Here is a 20,989-nt window from a genome sequence, read left to right as displayed (position 1 = left end):
GGGGGGGTTTCTGGTGTGGAGGACTTTAGGCAGGGTGGGTAGCGTGGACCGCCCCAGAGACGGGTTTGAAAACCCCTTGCCAAGGCTCCAGCCATGCTCGTCGGCACGTTCCCCCGGCACGCGTCCCCGGGACGCCGTCAGGTCCCCCCCCCCCCGCGGCAGCCTTCCTGGGGTTTGACGGCACGCAGCGTGAGCCTCATCCTCGTGCTGCGCCTCTCTGCCGCGAGGTTCAAGCTGCCGTGGGCCCGCGGGGTTTTTGTGAGAAAGAGGCTGGGTGGCGGTGGTTTGAGTGGCTGCCTCCCTAGCCCGGCTAGCGCACCGGCCCAGCAAGCCTCGCTTCCGCCTTCTATCGCTCTACGCCGCCTTTGCCTCCTCCACCGCCGGGATGAGAATCCACGGAGAGCCGGGGCTCCTCGACAACTCCACCAGGAATCTTGTGAAGACGGAGAAACTCGCTTGTAACACTCCGTCCGTAACACAGTCCGATCTTAAGGAGATCGTGCAGGCTAAAGGTGTTACTCGCCCGACAAAATGTACGCAAAACAAGACACAATGCGTACATAAACAACCATACGAGTCAAACAATGTGTACATAAACAACCATACAAGGCACCGTCCGGGTAGACGCTGAGCTGCTGCAACTGTGTGCGACGCCATGGTGTTGTAGATGCCACTGGTTCTTCACGTTCTGCAGTTGTAGATGCCACTGGTTCTTCACGTTCTGCAGATGTAGATGCCACTGGTTCTTTACGTTCTGCAGTTGTAGATGCCACTGGTTCTTCACGTTCTGTAGATGTAGATGCCACTGGTTCTTCACGTTCTGCAGATGTAGATGCCACTGGTTCTTCACGTTCTGCAGATGTAGATGCCACTGGTTCTTCACGTTCTGCAAATGTAGATGCCACTGGTTCTTTACGTTCTGTAGATGTTATTTGCCACTGGTTCTTCACGTTCTACAGATGTAGATGCCACTGGTTCTTCACGTTCTGCAGATGTAGATGCCACTGGTTCTTCACGTTCTGCAGATGTAGATGCCACTGGTTCTTCAAGGTTTTGAGATGTAGATGTCACTGGTTCTTCACGTTCTGTAGATGTAGATGCCACTGGTTCTTCACGTTCTGCAGTTGTAGATGCCACTGGTTCTTCACGTTCTGCAGATGTAGATGCCACTGGTTCTTCACGTTCTGCAGTTGTAGATGCCACTGGTTCTTTACGTTCTGCAGTTGTAGATGCCACTGGTTCTTCACGTTCTGCAGATGTAGATGCCACTGGTTCTTCACTTTCTGTAGATGTAGATGCCACTGGTTCTTCACGTTCTGCAGTTGTAGATGCCACTGGTTCTTCACTTTCTGTAGGTGCCACTGGTTCTTCACGTTCTGCAGATGTAGATGCCACTGGTTCTTCACCTTCTGTAGATGCAACTGGTTCTTCACGTTCTGCAGTTGTAGATGCAACTGGTTCTTAACGTTCTGCAGATGTAGACGTCACTGGTTCTTCACGTTCTACCGATGTAGATGCCACTGGTTCTTCACGTTCTGCAGATGTAGATGCCACTGGTTCTTCACGTTCTGCAGATGTAGATGCCACTGGTTCTTCACGTTCTGCAGATGTAGATGCCACTGGTTCTTCACGTTCTGCAGATGTAGATGTCACTGGTTCTTCACGTTCTGCAGATGTAGATGCCACTGGTTCTTCACGTTCTGCAGATGTAGATGCCACTGGTTCTTCACGTTCCTCAGATGTAGATGCCACTGGTTCTTCACGTTCTGCAGTTGTAGATGTCACCACCGCCATCTATTGCGCGGGGCAGTTGACATTTGGAGAGATTTGTTCGTATCTCTGAAAGTTTGTATGTCTCGTGTTCCTGTACCTGTGTTTGTGGGTGTGCACCTGTGTGCGTGTGTACCTGTGTACCTGTGTGCGTGTGTACCTGTGTGTGTGTACCTGTGTGTGTGTGTGTGACCAGCTCCAGTTTAACAGCAGAGGTCTCACTCCGAATCAGTCGAACGGCAATATCTTTTCATCGGTTGTGTAACGTTGCGTGGAAGCTACCTGGTCTGTCGCTCCGCACTAAGCTTCAGGTTTTCTCGGCCACAGTCATTCCCTCCCTTCTCTACGCTTGCGAAACGTGGACCCCCTTAATGGAGCATCTTCGCCGGTTGGAAACATTTAGGCTGGCCTGCCTACGTTCCATCCTCGGTTTTACCAGACTGGATTGTGCGAGGAGCTCAAAAATCCTTGAAAGATCTGGGCAAGGTCCTATCGGTGAGCTCCTCCGGCAGGCAAGGCTGCGTTGGCTGGGTCATGTAGCCCGCATGCCCAGCCACCGCATGCCGAAACAGCTTTTGTTCGGCCGGATCGAGGGGGCTAAACGGGCGTGGCACGGGCTAGAGAAGAGATGGAGTGATGTGGTACAGGAGGACGTGGAGCTGAGTGGACTTGCCGATGACTAGTACCAGCGGTGTCAAGATCGGCCTCTGTGGAGGAGGCTCGTGAAGGACGCTGCTACTGGGCAGTTGGAGGCAGTCGCCCTCCAACAACAACGGAGGGCGGAGGAGCGACGCTCACAACAACGAGCGGAGCGCCGGGTGGCTAAAGCACAGCAGGTTGGCACAGTAGGGGGCACAGGTGGTGCATCAGCCAGTCATCTCAGTCATCTTAGTCAGTCGACCCGTGGCACCTGGGTCTGCCCCGTGACCTCCTGCCAGCGGGCGTTCGACACTTCACGTGGCCTCAAGGTGCACATGGCCTGGCACAAGCGTCGTGGTGACGTCACCACCACTTAGTGGCGAATGGCAGTTGTTGTTGTGTGTGTCTACCAGTGTGTCTACCTGTGTGTGTGTGTCTGTGTGTGTGTCTACCTGTGTGTGTGTCTGTCTGTGTGTGTGTCTACCTGTGTGTGTGTCTACCTGTGTGTGTGTCTACCTGTGTGTGTGTCTACCTGTATGTGTGTCTACCTGTGTGTGTGTGTCTACCTGTGTGTGTGTCTGTCTGTGTGTGTGTCTACCTGTGTGTGTGTCTACCTGTGTGTGTCTACCTGTGTGTGTGTCTGTCTGTGTGTGTCTACCTGTGTGTGTGTGTCTGCCTGTGTGTGTATCTGCCTGTGTACGTGTCTGCCTGTGTGTGTGTTTACCTGTGTACGTGTGTCTACCTGTGTGTGTGTCTACCTGTGTGCGTGTGTCTATCTGTGTGTGTGTCTACCTGTGTGTGTGTCTACCTGTGTGTGTGTCTACCTGTGTGTGTGTGTCTACCTGTGTGCGTGTGTCTACCTGTGTGTGTTTACCTTTGGTGTGTGCAGTGAGCAAAGGTCTTTGCATTGACTCGCCTGCTCACCATGGTGATGGCGGTGATAACCACACCCACACCTCATTAGCGCCACACTCCAGAGTGTGTATATGTGTGTGTGTATCTGTGTGTCTGTGAGTATGTGTGTATCTGTGTGTGTGTATGTGTGTGTATCTGTGTGTATCTGTGAGTCTGTGTGTATCTGTGTGTGTGTATCTGTGGTGGGGAGCGATAGTGTAGCGGTTAGCGCGCTGCGCTATGAACCTGGCGACCCGGGTTCGATTCCCGCTCACGGCCAACACCAGTGACGATTATCTGAACCGGTCCCGGGCCTCCCCTAGGTCGACTCAGCCTCAAATAAGTACCTGGTGCAGTGTGTAAACATTGCCACTAGGGAGACAAAGGCGGTCGGGCGTGGTGCTGGCCACCCACCCCCTCGTGTACCGTTCCGGCCTTCATAGGTGCTCGTTATAACAGCACCTGCCCCTACAGTCTGTTAAGGCTATATGGGGGATCTTTTTGCGTGTGTGAGTCTGTGTGTGAGTCTGTGTGTGAGTCTGTGTGTGTGACTCTGTGTGTGTATCTGTGTGTGTATGTGTGTGTGTGTATCTGTGAGTCTGTTTGTGTGTATCTGTGAGTCTGTGTGTATTTGTGAGTCTGTGTGTGTGTATCTGTGAGTCTGTGTGTTTGTGTATCTGTATCTGTGTGTGTGTATCTGTGTGTGTGTATCTGTGTGTGTGTGTGTATCTGTGTGTGTGTGTATCTGTGTGTATCTGTGTGTGTGTATCTGTGTGTGTGTGTATCTGTGTGTGTATCTGTGAGTGTGTGTATCTCTGTGTGCATCTGTGTGTGTATGTATCTGTGTGTCTATGTGTGTGTCTATGTGTGTGTGTATCTGTGTGTGTGTGTTTGTATCTGTGTGTCTATGTGCGTGTGTATCTGTGTGTGTGTCTGTGTGTGTGTCTCTGTGTGTGTCTCTGTGTGTGTATTTGTGTGTGTGTGTATCTGTGAGTCTGGTGTGTGTGTATCTGTGAGTCTGGTGTGTGTGTATCTGTGTGTGTGTGTGTGTATCTGTGTGTATCTGTGTGTGTGTATCTGTGTGTGTGTGTATCTGTGTGTGTGTGTGTATCTGTGTGTGTGTGTGTATCTCTGTGTGTATCTCTGTGTGTATCTATCTGTGTTTCTATGTGTGTGTGTATCTGTGTGTGTGTATCTATGTGTGTGTGTGTCTGTGTGTGTGTGTATCTGTGTGTCTATGTATCTGTGTGTCTATGTGTGTGTGTCTCTGTGTGTGTGTTTATGTGTGTGTGTGTCTCTGTGTGTGTGTGTGTGAGTCTGTGTGTGTGTGTTTATATGTGTGTGTGTCTATGTGTGTGTGTGTGAGTCTGTGTGTGTGTGAGTCTGTGTGTGTGTGTGAGTCTGTGTGTGTGTGTAATGTCGTGGTTCGCACTGCGCTCCGAACCCGGCGACCAGAGTTCCATTCCCGATCACGGCCACCAACACCACCAGCGACGTTTATCTGAACCCGTCCTGGGCCTTCCCCTAGGTCGACTCAGCCTCAAATGACTCGCCTAGTGTAGCGGTGGTGGCGTAGTGAACATCTCCACTGGGGAGACAAAGGCGGCCGGGCGTGGTGCTGGCCACCCACCCCCTCGTGTGCCGTGCCGGCCTTCATAGGTGCTGCTCGCTAACAGCACTTGCCCCTACAGTCTGTTACGGGCTACACGGGGGATCTTTGTCTTTGTGTGTTCATAGGTAGCTGCTGCTTCTCGCTACTAACAGCACTTGCCCCTACAGTCTGTTACAGGCTACACGGGGGGTAGGGGTTGTAGTCTGTAGCACTTGCCCTGAAGTATGTTACATGGGGGGGTCTTTGTGTGTACCTATATGCAGATGACGTATCTACCTGTGATTATATGTACCTGTGTGTATGGTGTGAACTTCTTTCGCACCGTACGTAGCCAACCGTGCCAAGCTGCGGGTGTCTGTGGGTCTCTATGGGTGTCTGTGGGTCTCTGTGGGTGTCTGTGGGTCTCTATGGGTGTCTGTGGGGTCTCTATGGGTCTGGTTGTCTGTGGGTCTCTATGGGTGTCTGTGGGTCTCTATGGGTGTCTGTGGGTCTCTATGGGTGTATGTGGGTCTCTATGGGTGTCTGTGGGTGTCTGTGGGTCTCTATGGGTGTCTGTGGGGTCTCTATGGGTCTGGTTGTCTGTGGGTCTCTATGGGTGTCTGTGGTTCTCTATGGGTGTCTGTGGGTGTCTGTGGGTCTCTATGGGTGCCTGTGGGTGTCTGTGGGTCTCTATGGGTGTCTGTGGTTCTCTATGGGTGTCTGTGGGTGTCTGTGGTTCTCTATGGGTGTCTGTGGGTGTCTGTGGGTCTCTATGGGTGCCTGTGGGTCTCTATGGGTCTGGGTGTATGTGGGTGTCTGGGGGTCTCTATGTGTGTGTGTACGTGTGTTGAACTTCTTTCACACCGTACATAGCCAACCGTGCCAAGCTGTGTGTGTGTGTGAGGTGGGGGGGGTGTGAGCCCCCTTCGCCGAGCAATGAACTTCGTCGTTGGTGCAGTGTGCGACAGAGCCATACTTCCCCACGCCGGTCAGTGCGGTTGGGTGGAAGGCGACAAAGAGAGAGAGAGGAGCAGGGAGCGATGTCCGCTGATGATGCAAGCCGTGAGCTCTGCGTTGCGTTAGGATCCAATCTTCGTCGTTGGCGATTTGGGCCATGCACCGCAAATCCTCGTGGGGTTTTTCGTGCGTTGAGTTTGGTGTCGTTCCAACCATCCGCGCCCGCGCCCGCATCGCCGATTGGCACGGTTGGCTGCGTACGGTGCAACCTCTAACTCACACTCGCCCAACCACTCACCCAACCACTCACCCAACCACTCACTCGCCCAACCACTCACCCAACCACTCACTCACCCAACCACTCACCCAACCACTCACCCAACCACTCACCCAACCACTCACTCACCCAACCACTCACTCACCCAACCACTCACTCAAACACTCGCCCAACCACTCACCCAACCACTCACTCACCCAACCACTCACCCAACCACTCACCCAACCACTCACCCAACCACCCACTCACCCAACCACTCACTCACCCAACCACTCACTCACCTACTCACCCAACCACTAACCCAACCACTCACTCACTCAACCACTCACTCACCCAACCACTCACCCAACCACTCACTCAATCACTCACTCAACCACTCACCCACCCAACCACTCACTCACCCAACCACTCACCCAACCACTCACTCAACCACTCACCCACTCAACCATTCACTCTCAACCACTCACTCACCCAACCACTCACCCAACCACTCACCCAACCACTCACCCAACCACTCACTCACCCAACCACTCACCCAACCACTCACTCACCCAACCACTCACCCAACCACTCACCCAACCACTCACTCACCCAACCACTCACCCAACCACTCACCCAACCACTCACTCACCCACTCACTCACCCAACCACTCACCCAACCACTCACCCAACCACTCACCCAACCACTCACCCAACCACTAACCCAACCACTCACCCAACCACTCACCCAACCACTCACTCACCCAACCACTCACCCAACCACTCACCCAACCACTCACCCAACCACTCACCCAACCACTCACTCACCCAACCACTCACCCAACCACTCACCCAACCACTCACCCAACCACCCACTCACCCAACCACTCACTCACCCAACCACTCACTCACCTACTCACCCAACCACTAACCCAACCACTCACTCACTCAACCACTCACTCACCCAACCACTCACCCAACCACTCACTCAATCACTCACTCAACCACTCACCCACCCAACCACTCACTCACCCAACCACTCACCCAACCACTCACTCAGCCACTCACCCACCCAACCATTCACTCTCAACCACTCACTCACCCAACCACTCACCCAACCACTCACCCAACCACTCACTCAACCACTCACCCACCCAACCACTCACCCACCCAACCACTCACTCACCCAACCACTCACTCACCCAACCACTCACCAAACCACTCACCGAACCACTCACCCAACCACTCACTCACCCACTCACCCAACCACTCACCCAACCACTCACTCACGCACTCACCCACTCACCCACCCACTCACCCAACCACTCACCCAACCATTCACCCAAACACTCACTCAACGACTCACCCACTCACCCACCCACTTACTCACCCACCCACTCACTCACCCAATCACTCACCCACTCACTCGCCCAACCACTCACTCGCCCAGCCACTCACTCGCCCAACCACTCACTCGCCCAACCACTCACCCAACCATTCACTCACCCACTCACCCAACCACTCAACCACTCACTCACCCACTCACTCACCCACTCACTCACTCACCCACCGACTCACCCACTCACTCACTCACCCACCCACCGACCCACTCACTAACCCACCCACTCACTCACTCATCCACCCACCCACCCGCTCACCCACTCACTCACCCGCTCACTCACTCACTCACCCACCCACTCACTCACCCACTCACTCACTCACTCACCCACCCACCCACTCACTTATCCACTCAATTACCCACTCACTCACTCACCCACTCACTCACTCACCCACTCACTCACTCATCCACTCAATTACCCACTCACTCACTCACCCACCCACCCGCTCACTCACCCACTCACTCACCCACTCACTCACCCGCTCACTCACCTGCTCACTCACTCACCCACCCACTCACTCACCCACTCACTCACCCACCCACTCACTCACTCACCCACTCAGCTCTGGTTGGACCCGGATCTCGCTTGTCTGTAAAGTGTCCACAGTTGTTTCACATTCTATCTGTGTGTGTGTGTGAAATGCATTCTATCTGTGTGTGTGTGTGTGTGAAATGCATTCTATCTGTGTGTATGTGTGTGCAATGCATACACATGGAAACGTACACAACAAATACAAAGGTCCCCCGTGTAGCCCATACGCACTGCTGAGGTAAGTGCTGTTAGAAAACAGCAGCACATATGAAAGCCCAAACAAACTCACTCACTCACTCACCCACTAATTTAGTCACCCACTCACTCACCCACTCACTCACTCACTCACCCACCGACTCACCCACTCACTCACTCACCCACCCACCGACCCACTCACAAACCCACCCACTCACTCACTCACCCACTAATTTAGTCACCCACTCACTCACTCACCCACCCACTCACTCACTCACCCACCCACTCATTCACTCACCCACTAATTTAGTCACCTACTCAATAAATCACTCATTCACCCACGAACCATATGAATTGCACACCAACTCGCTCACCATCTCATCCACCACTCAATTATTTACTTACTCATCCACCCACTCACTCATTCACCCACTCACTAACCCACTCACCCACCCACTCACTCACCCACCCACCCACTCACTCACCCGCCCACCCACTCACCCACTCACCACCCACCCATTCACTCACACACTCACTCACACACCACTCACTCACACACCATTCACTCACACACCCACTCACCCACCCACCCACTCACCCACCCAATCACTCACCCACCCACTCACTCACCCACCCACCCACTCACACACTCACTCATCCACTCACCCACTCACCCACCCACTCACCCACTCACCCACCCACCCACACACCCACCCACTCACCCACTCACCCACCCACTCACCCACCCACCCACCCACTCACCCACCCACTCACCCACCCACCCACCCACTCACCCACCCACTCACTCACCCACTCACTCACCCACTCACTCACCCACTCACTCACTCACCGACCAACCCACCCACCCACTCACCCACTCACCCACCCACCCACCCACTCACCCACCCACTCACCCACCCACTCACCCACCCACTCACCCACCCACTCACCCACCCACTCACTCACTCACCCACTCACTCACTCACTCACCCACTCACTCACCCACTCACTCACTCACTCACCCACTCACTCACTCACCCACTCACCCACCCACTCACCCACTCACTCACTCACCCACTCACTCATCCACTCACCCACTCACTCATCCACTCACTCACTCACTCACCCACCCACTCACTCACTCCTCACCCACCCACCCACCCACTCCCCCACTCACTCACCCACTCCCCCACTCACTCACCCACTCACCCACTCCCCCCTCACTCACCCACTCACTCACTCACTCATCCACCCACCCACTCACTCACCCACCCACTCCCCCACTCACTCACCCACTCACCCACCCACTCACTCACCCACTCACTCATCCACCCACTCACTCATCCACCCACCCACCCACTCACCCATCCACTCACCCACTCACTCACCCACTCACTCATCCACTCACTCACTCACTCACCCACTCACTCACTCACTCACCCACCCACTCACTCACCCACCCACCCACTCACTCACCCACCCACCCACTCACTCACCCACTCACCCACCCACTCACTCACCCACCCACTCCCCCACTCACTCACTCATCCACCCACTCACCCACTCACCCACGCACCCACCCACTCTCGCAGATGAGTCGACTCCACTATCCCGATCCGTTGTTTTGCCGTGCATCGTCCGCCACCGCTGCCGCCGCCGTATCAAACTGCACGTTGTCAACTCAAGGGCGCTTTGTTTTTGTTTAACTGAACCCAGGCGAAGCGCTGCTGTAGACGCCGGTCATCTGTGTGGGATATTGCACGGACGGGCGTGAATTCGTGGTCACTGATTTAGACCACTCCAACACCGCCGTGAATCGGGAAAGTGTATCGGTTTTAATTGCTCCGAGTGGAAATCGTTCCCTGCTCTGTTGTGGTCACCTCCGTTTCGATAAATTTTTTTTAAATGTTATTGACAAGCTTTTCATTTAACTCGCTCTGCCTGTTGTCTGTTTGTTGTTGTTGTTATTGTTGTTATTGTTGCATCTTCAAATCTTGCAACTCAATTTTAACACACTTCCCTGCAGTGTGCTATCGGCTGCAGACTTGGGATACCTACGTCTTAGTGATGACGATGCCATATTCTAGCATCCACATTTTTAAAAAATATATTTTTTAAACTTTCTTTTTACGCGCTTTCTATTAATTCACTGTGTCTGTCTGTTATTGTCATATCCTCAAATCTTGCAAACTCAATTTTAACACACTTCCCAATGTGGTATCGACTGCAGACTTGGTATACTTATGTCATAGTGATGACGATACTATATTAATAATTACAAATTAAAAAAAATATATTTTTTAAACATTATTTTTTTATATGTTGTGTCTAATTGTCCACTGCTCAGCTCACGTTGGCTGTAAATCAAGCTTGGCCACGTTGTGACCAAGCTTTTGGGCCACTTCCTGGTGTCGTGGTGGAGTTCTGACATTACTCGTACGGTACATTTAATTAAAGCGCGTGTTGTTGTTTTTTTTTTAAAAAGTATTTTAAAAAATTTGCTCATTGTTGGTCTTGATGCCATTTGTTTATTCAACATTTTTTGTTTGATTTGTTGAGCTTGGCCAGTAGTCGGGGTGCGGGTTTCACATGTTGATCGGGGCCGTGGCTGTGTTTGGGATTTGGTCCTTTAAGCGTCGAGTTGATTGGGAAGCCACTCGAGCTGTAGAATGTTAAATGTTAGACAGATGGACAACTCGTTCCTTGAGAACTGCTTCTTGTTGTGGTGGTTGTTGTTGTTGTTGTTTAGTTTGTCGTCGTCACCACCACCCTCCCCCCGTGCGGTGCCAAAATAAGTTCAACATTTTACATAAACACACAGACACACACAGACACACACAGACACACACAGACACACACACAGACACACACAGACACACACAGAGACACACAGACGCACACAGACACCCACACAGAGACACACAGACACCCGCAGACACCCGCAGACACACACACAGACACACACAGACACCCACACAGACACACACAGACACACACAGACACCCACAGACACCCACACAGACACACACAGACACCCACAGACACCCACAGAGACCCACAGAGACACACATACATCCACACAGACACCCACACAGACACCCACACAGACACCCACAGACTCCCACAGACTCCCACAGACACACACAGACACACACAGACACCCACAGACACCCAGACACGAATTTGAGGCCGAGTCGACCTAGGGGAGACCCAGAACCCGTTCGGATAATCGCTATCACTGGTGGTGATGGCCGTGAGCGGGAATCGAGCGGATCGACCGCTACCACTACTTACCACTTCATCCACCACCACTTCATACACCACCACTACTTCATCCACCCACTATCCACCACCACCACCACTACTCATCCACCACCACCCCACACTCCATCCACCACCACCACTCCCACCACCACCACCACCATCACTTTATCCACCACCACCACCACCACTTCATCCACCACCCACCATCACTCCCCACTCCATCCACCACCACCACTTCATCCACCACCACCACCACTTTATCCACCACCACCACCACTTTATCCACCACCACCACCACTTTATCCACCACCACCACCACTTTATCCACCACCACCACCACCACTTCACCACCACCACCACTTTATCCACCACCACCACTTCACCACCACCACCACCACTTCACCACCACTTCACCACTTCACCACCACTTCACCACCACCACCACCACTTTATCCACCACCACCACTTTATCCACCACCACCACTTTATCCACCACCACCACCACTTCACCACCACCACTTCACCACCACCACTTTATCCACCACCACCACTTCACCACCACCACCACCACCACTTTATCCACCACCACCACCACTCCCCACTTTATCCACCACCACCACTCCCCACTTTATCCACCACCACCACCACTCCCCACTTTATCCACCACCGTGCCAACCACCCCAGCCAGGGTGTTGCTGGTGGTGACCCAACAGGACTTGCCACTGGCAGCCTGGAACAGGTTACACGGTGGGGGGTGGTGGTGGGGGTGGGTGGGGGGTGGTGGTGGTGGTCTAGTGTGGGAGCCGGTCTTGTAACAGGTGTAACAGGTGTAACAGGTTACCTTGTGCGCTGCTTGTGTTAAGCGGATGCGATGCGATCGGTGACGTCTCTCACACATTTACTCACCCCGAGCCCTCAATACTCTGATAGTGCGCTGTTTTTGAGTTGTACGCCTTTTGGCGTCTTCTGGTCCAACACCAGTGGAGACTAAGGGGCTCTAAGAAAAGCCGTCTCGGGTGTGGACCAATCCAATTCAAGGACAGTGCCAATATTATTATCAGAGTTGTCTTTTTTTGTTTGCATTTTGACTGCTTGTGTTGTGGTTATTGCAAACATGATGCCTTGAATAAAGGTGTCAGTTTTTGTGCCAGTTAAAAGGGTAAAAACCTATTACTATATCTTGTTACTGGCAAAGGAGGTCTCATAATGTAAATGCTCACCCCGAGCCCTCAATACTCTGATAGTGCGCTGTTTTTGAGTTGTACGCCTTTTGGCGTATTCTGGTCCAACACCAGTGGAGAGACTAAAGGGGCTCTAAGAAAAGCTGTCTCGGGTGTGGACCAATCAAATTCAAGGACAGGGCCAATATTATTATCAGAGTTGTCTCTTTTTGTTTGCATTCTGACTGCTTGTGTTGTGGTTATTGCAAACATGACGCCTTGAATAAAGGTGCCAGTTTTTGTGCCAGTTAAAAGGGTAAAAACCTATTACTATATCTTGTTAAAAAGGGTAAAAACCTATTACTATATCTTGTTACTGGCAAAGGAGGTCTCATAATGTAAATGCTCACCCCGAGCCCTCAATACTCTGATAGTGCGCTGTTTTTGAGTTGTACGCCTTTTGGCGTCTTCTGGTCCAACACCAGTGGAGAGACTAAGGGGCTCTAAGAAAAGCCGTCTCGGGTGTGGACCAATCAAATTCAAGGACAGTGCCAATATTATTATCAGAGTTGTCTCTTTTTGTTTGCATTTTGACTGCTTGTGTTGTGGTTATTGCAAACATGATCTCCTTGTGTAAAGGTGTCAGTTTTGGTGCCAGATAACAGGGTAAAAACCTATTTACTATCTCTTGCTACTGGCAAAAGGAGGTCTCTTAATGCAGTGTAGATGTTTTGTTTTCAGACAAGCGACCCGGCCATCACGACGTGAATGATGATATCAGCCACTGGGCTGATATCATCACCATCATCATCACCATCGCCACCATCACGTGGGCATTGAAAGCCGCAGCCAAAATCACTCTGAACGCGTAGAGACCTCGGTTCTAAATGTGGAGGGGAATAAACCCCGCGGGACCCCGGAGAGAAATCGACGCAGTGACCACCGCGGGGAGAGAGAGAGACGCAGACTCCAAATCTACAGCAGAAGGTGTAGTCAGGGTCGGGATCGAACCCACGATCTCCTGCGTACCGGGCGAGGTAGTTAACATCTCCTAGCCACTGTGGTGATGATGATGAGAGAGAGAGAGAGACGCAGACTCCAAATCTACAGCAGGTGTAGTCAGGGTCGGGATCGAACCCACGATCTCCCGCGTACCGAGCGAGGGAGTTAACATCTCCTAGGCACCGTGATGATGATGATGAGAGAGAGCGAGACACAGACTCCAAATCTACAGCAGAAGGTGTAGTCAGGGTCGGGATCGAACCCACGACCTCCTGCGTACCGGGCGAGGGAGTTAACATCTCCTAGCCACTGTGGTGGTGATGATGATGATGATGAGAGAGAGAGACGCAGACTCCAAATCTACAGCAGCAGCAACAGCAGGCATGGTCAGGGTCGGGATCGAACCCACGATCTCCTGCGTACCGGACGAGGTAGTTAACATCTCCTAGCCACTGTGGTGATGATAATGAGATAGACGCAGACTCCAAATCTACAGCAGAAGGTGTAGTCAGGGTCGGGATCGAACCCACGATCTCCTGCGTACCGGGCGAGGGAGCTAACATCTCCTAGCCACTGTGGTGATGATGTTTAGATAGAGAGAGACGCAGACTCCAAATATACAGCAGCAGCAGCAGGCATGGTCAGGGTCGGGATCGAACCCACGACCTCCTGCGTACCGGGCGAGGTAGTCAACATCTCCTAGCCACCGTGATGATGATGATGAGAGAGACGCAGACTCCAAATCGACAGCAGCAGCAGCAGCAGGCATGGTCAGGGTTGGGGATTGAACCCACGACCTCCTGCATAGCAGGCGAGATAGTTAACATCTCCTAGCCACTGTGGTGATGATGAGAGAGAGACGCAGACTCCAAATATACAGCAGCAGCCATGGTCAGGGTTGGGGATTGAACCCACGATCTCATGCGTACCGGGCGAGGTAGTTAACATCTCCTAGCCACCGTGATGATGATGATGGTGAGAGAGAGACGCACACCAAATCTACAGCAGCAGCAGCAGGCATCGTCAGGGTCGGGATCGAACCCACGATCTCCCGCGTACCAGGTGCGGGAGTTAACATTTATTGCGAGCCCCAAATTAATTCACCCCGAACATTTGTATTTTCCCTTCGCACGGTCATTTCCGTTTTAAACAAACCTTTAAATATATACAAAAAAGCATCGCGCTTTTTTATATATATAATTGAATTGTGATCGGTCACAAGACATCTGGACCAGCCTGGACCGTCCCCGACTTACGAATGGCTCTGCCTTCCGATACAAGGCAGGTCTGATGAATTTCGATTTAAAGCTTTCGTGACTGCAAGGATTTCATCTTCTTTGGTTCTTTCGGTAAAGTCGCCACCCACGTAGAATGAGAGTAAAATAATAAATTGATAAAATAATAAAATAACACAATAAAATATCTCACGACGTTTCGGCCACAACACAAGCGGCCTTCATCAGGCGAAGGGACGAGACTGTCTGGAGGACAGCGCTGTCCTCCAGACACCTTCACTCACATACACACACACGCCCACTCACATTCACATACACACACAAACACGCCCACTCACATACACACACACGCCCACTCACATTCACATACACACACAAACACGCCCACTCACATACACAAACACGCCCACTCACATACACAAACACGCCCACTCACATACACAAACACGCCCACTCACACACACACAAACACGCCCACTCACATACACACACAAACACGCCCACTCACATACACACACAAACACGCCCACTCACATACACAAACACGCCCACTCACATACACAAACACGCCCACTCACATACACAAACACGCCCACTCACATACACACACGCCCACTCACATACACACACACGCCCACTCACATACACACACGCCCACTCACATACACACACGCCCACTCACATATACACACACGCCCACTCACATACACACACACACGCCCACTCACATACACACACAAACACGCCCACTCACATACACACACAAACACGCCCACTCACATACACAAACACGCCCACTCACATACACAAACACGCCCACTCACATACACAAACACGCCCACTCACATACACAAACACGCCCACTCACATACACAAACACGCCCACTCACATACACACACAAACACGCCCACTCACATACACACAAACACGCCCACTCCCATACACACACAAACACGCCCACTCCCATACACACACAAACACGCCCACTCCCATACACACACAAACACGCCCACTCACACAAACACGCCCACTCACACAAACACGCCCACTCACATACACACGCCCACTCACATACACACACAAACACGCCCACTCACATACACACACAGACAACGCCCACTCACATACACACACAGACAACGCCCACTCACATACACACACAAACACGCCCACTCACATACACAAACACGCCCACTCACATACACAAACACGCCCACTCACATACACACACAAATACGCCCACTCACATACACACAAACACGCCCACTCCCATACACACACAAACACGCCCACTCACACAAACACGCCCACTCACACAAACACGCCCACTCACATACACAAACACGCCCACTCACATACACAAACACGCCCACTCACATACACAAACACGCCCACTCACATACACACACACGCCCACTCACATACACACACACGCCCACTCACATACACACACACGCCCACTCACATACACACACACACACGCCCACTCACATACACACACACACGCCCACTCACATACACACACACACGCCCACTCACATACACACACAAACACGCCCACTCACATACACACACAAACACGCCCACTCACATACACAAACACGCCCACTCACATACACAAACACGCCCACTCACATACACAAACATGCCCACTCCCATACACACACAAACACGCCCACTCACACAAACACGCCCACTCACACAAACACGCCCACTCACACAAACACGCCCACTCACATACACACGCCCACTCACATACACACGCCCACTCACATACACACACAAACACGCCCACTCACATACACACACACGCCCACTCACATACACAAACACGCCCACTCACATACACAAACACGCCCACTCACATACACACACAAATACGCCCACTCACATACACACAAACACGCCCACTCCCATACACACACAAACACGCCCACTCACATACACAAACACGCCCACTCACATACACAAACACGCCCACTCACATACACACACACGCCCACTCACATACACACACACGCCCACTCACATACACACACACGCCCACTCACATATACACACACGCCCACTCACATACACACACACACGCCCACTCACATACACACACAAACACGCCCACTCACATACACACAAACACGCCCACTCACATACACAAACACGCCCACTCACATACACAAACACGCCCACTCACACACAAACACGCCCACTCACATACACACACAAACACGCCCACTCACATACACACAAACACGCCCACTCCCATACACACACAAACACGCCCACTCCCATACACACACAAACACGCCCACTCACACAAACACGCCCACTCACACAAACACGCCCACTCACATACACACGCCCACTCACATACACACACACAAACACGCCCACTCACACAAACACGCCCACTCACATACACACAAACACGCCCACTCACATACACACACGCCCACTCACATACACAAACACGCCCACTCACAAACACACCCACTCACATACACAAACACGCCCACTCACATACACAAACACGCCCACTCACACACACAAACACGCCCACTCACATACACACACACGCCCACTCACACTCACACACCCACTCACCCATCACTCACTCACCTACTCACCCACCCACCCACTCACCCACTCAGCCAGCCACCCACTCACTCACTCACCCACTCACTCACCCACCCACCCACTCACCCACCCACTCACCCACTCCCCCACCCACACACCCATCCACTCACCCACTCACCCACCCACTCACTCACCCACCCACCCACTCACCCACACTCCCCCGCGGTGACGTCACAGTCACCTGGGAGACCACGGGGGCAAAGGTCGCAGAGAGCGAGGGGGCTGGGCACAGCTTGCGCGTGCCATGGTGCACCCAGCCTGGCACAAGCGCCGCGGTGACGTCACGCCGCGTCGTCTGTGTCCATGACTGTGGCACGGCAGCCAACCCGTGGCACCTGCTGGGTCTATCACGTGACCTCCTCCTCGTGCACCTAGCCTGGCACAGCAGTCAACCCGTGGCACCTGCTGGGTCTGTCCTGTGACCACCTCGTGCACCTAGCCTGGCACAGCAGTCAACCCGTGGCACCTGCAGGGTCTGTGCCGTGACCTCCTCCTCGTGCACCTAGCCTGGCACAGCAGTCAACCCGTGGCACCTGCAGGGTCTCTCCCGTGACCTCGTGCACCTAGCCTGGCACAGCAGTCAACCAATTGCACCTGTAGGGTCTGTCCCGTGACCACCTCCTGCACCTAGCCTGGCACAGCAGTCAACCAATTGCACCTGCTGGGTCTGTCCCGAGACCACCTCCTGCACCTAGCCTGGCACAGCAGTCAACCCATGGCACCTGCAGGGTCTGTCCCGTGACCTCGTGCACCTAGCCTGGCACAGCAGTCAACCCGTGGCACCTGCTGGGTCTGTCCCGTGACCTCCTCCTCGTGCACCTAGCCTGGCACAGCAGTCAACCCGTGGCACCTGCAGGGTCTGTCCCGTGACCTCGTGCACCTAGCCTGGCACAGCAGTCAACCCGTGGCACCTGCTGGGTCTGTCACGTGACCTCGTGCACCTAGCCTGGCACAGCAGTCAACCCGTGGCACCTGCTGGGTCTGTCCCGTGACCACCTCATGCACCTAGCCTGGCACAGCAGTCATCCCGTGGCACCTGCAGGGTCTGTCCCGTGACCTCCTCCTCGTGCACCTAGCCTGGCACAGCAGTCAACCCATGGCACCTGCAGGGTCTGTCACGTGACCTCCTCCTCGTGCACCTAGCCTGGCACAGCAGTCAACCCGTGGCACCTGCAGGGTCTGTCCCGTGACCTCGTGCACCTAGCCTGGCACAGCAGTCAACCCGTGGCATCTGCTGGGTCTGTCACGTGACCTCCCAGCGGCTATTCAGTCCTACAGTGAGGGAAAAAAGTAATTTGATCCCCTGCTGATTTTGTACGTTTGCCCACTGACAAAGAAATGGTCAGTCTATAATTTTAATGGTAGGTTTATTTGAACAGTGAGAGACAGAATAATAACAACAAAATCCAGAAAAAACGCATGTCAAAAATGTCATAGATTAATTTGCATTTTAATGAGGGAAATAAGTATTTGACCCCCTCTCTGCAAAACATGAGTGTGTGAGTGAGTGTGATTGATTGAGCGAGTGTGAGAGAGTGTGTGAGAGAGTGTGTGTGAGTGTGAGTGAGAGAGTGTGAGTGAGTGTGAGTGAGCGAGCGAGTGTGTGTGAGTGTGTGTGTGAGTGAGCGAGTGTGTGTGAGAGAGAGTGTGAGTGAGTGTGATTGATTGAGTGTGAGTGTGATTGATCGAGTGTGAGTGAGCGTGTGAGTGAGCGAGTCTGTGTGAGTGAGCGGGCGAGTGTGTGAGTGAGAGAGCGAGTGTGATTGATTGAGTGTGAGTGAGTGAGCGAGTGTGTGTGAGTGAGTGAGCGATTGTGTGTGAGTGCGCGAGTGTGTGTGAGTGAGCGAGTGTGTGTGTGCGAGTGTGATTGTGTGTGTGAGTATGTGAGTGTGTGAGTGAGCGAGTCTGTGTGAGTGAGCGAGTGAGTCTGTGTGAGTGAGCGAGCGAGTCTGTGTGAGTGAGCGAGCGAGTCTGAGTGAGCGAGCGAGTGTGTGTGTGTGTGTGCGAGTGTGTGTGTGCGAGTGTGATTGTGTGTGTGAGTATGTGAGCGAGCGAGTCTGTGTGAGTGAGCGAGTCTGTGTGTGTGCGAGTGTGATTGTGTGTGTGAGTGTGTGTGTGAGCGAGCGAGTCTGTGTGGGTGAGCGAGTCTGTGTGTGTGCGAGTGTGATTGTGTGTGTGAGTGAGCGAGCGAGTGTGTGTGTGAGCGAGCGAGTGTGTGTGTGAGTGAGCGAGCGTGAGTGTGTGTGTGAGTGAGCGAGCGTGAGTGTGTGCGTGCGTGCGAGTGTGCTTGTGTGCACGCGTGCGTGCCTGCCTTGCCCCCAACAGCCCGCTAATCCTCTACCGCTTGTGCCCGTGCGTCTGTCTGTCTGTGTGTCTGTGTGTAGGCACGTCCCTGGCGCTCACGATCACGTCAACGGGCGGCGACGTGATTCAGAAGCTGCAGGGAGCCTCCGTGTCCCTGGCCTGCGCCTTCTCCGTCGCGGCCGAAGACGTCGGAGTCCTGGACATCGAGTGGATGTTCGTGCCGTCCGACAACAAGCCGGGCATCATGGTACTATGGGGAGAGAGTTTCATAGTTTTCATGGTTCCATTTATTTTTTTGGCACAGCCCTGCAACCGCAACAAACGAAAAAAACAAAAATACGAACAAGAAAAAAACATCTTAAAGTGACCGCGTGTGTTGACTGTGTGCAAAACAGAAAATCCAGGGGGAAAAAAAAATCAAAATATTCCTGAAATTTCACCGTTACACCACCAAGGCTGCGTGCAAAAAATCCCAGTGGGATGCAAAGTCAAAAAACAACAACAACTACAAGAAAACTTAGATTAAGGCCGTCAGTCTAACTCCGTACTACAACAACAACCACAAGAAAACTTAGATTAAGGCCGTCAGTCTAACTCCGTACTACAACCACAAGAAAACTTAGATTAAGGCCGTCAGTCTAACTCCGTACTACAACCACAAGAAAACTTAGATTAAGGCCGTCAGTCTAACTCCGTACTACAACCACAAGAAAACTTAGATTAAGGCCGTCAGTCTAACTCCGTACTACAACAACCACAAGACAACTTAGATTAAGGCCGTTAGTATAACTCCGTACTACAACAACAACAACCACAAGACAATTTAGATTAAGGCCGTCAGTCTAACTCCGTACTACAACAACAACAACCACAAGAACACTTAGATTAAGGCCATCAGTCTAACTCCGTACTACAACAACAACCACAAGAACACTTAGATTAAGGCCATCAGTCTAACTCCGTACTACAACAACCTTAGATTAAGGCCATCAGTCTAACTCCGTACTACAACAACCTTAGATTAAGGCCATCAGTCTAACTCCGTACTACAACAACAACCACAAGACAACTTAGATTAAGGCCGTCAGTCTAACTCCGTACTACAACATCCTTAGATTAAGGCCATCAGTCTAACTCCGTACTGCAACAACAACCA

At 52.5% G+C, this 20,989-nt stretch overlaps 1 protein-coding gene across 2 annotated transcripts in view; it reads left to right on the top strand.

Annotated features, from left to right (window-relative positions):
• Positions 1-20,989, top strand: part of LOC142908009 (coxsackievirus and adenovirus receptor homolog) — a 63,640-nt gene that overhangs the window by 3,523 nt on the left and 39,128 nt on the right. For both annotated transcript variants that reach the window (XM_076058143.1, XM_076058142.1), the window contains exon 2: positions 19,914-20,080. In XM_076058143.1, the coding sequence (XP_075914258.1) occupies positions 19,914-20,080 (167 nt within the window). The remainder of the gene's footprint in view (positions 1-19,913; positions 20,081-20,989) is intronic.

Source organism: Petromyzon marinus (genome assembly GCF_048934315.1).
Source record: "Petromyzon marinus isolate PM22_M1 ecotype Great Lakes invasive population chromosome 68 unlocalized genomic scaffold, UKy_Petmar_22M1.pri1.0 chr68_unloc.1, whole genome shotgun sequence".
NCBI lineage: Eukaryota > Metazoa > Chordata > Hyperoartia > Petromyzontiformes > Petromyzontidae > Petromyzon > Petromyzon marinus.
The sequence above is the reverse complement of the archived record's forward strand: the minus strand, read 5'-3'. Positions and strand labels throughout refer to the sequence as shown.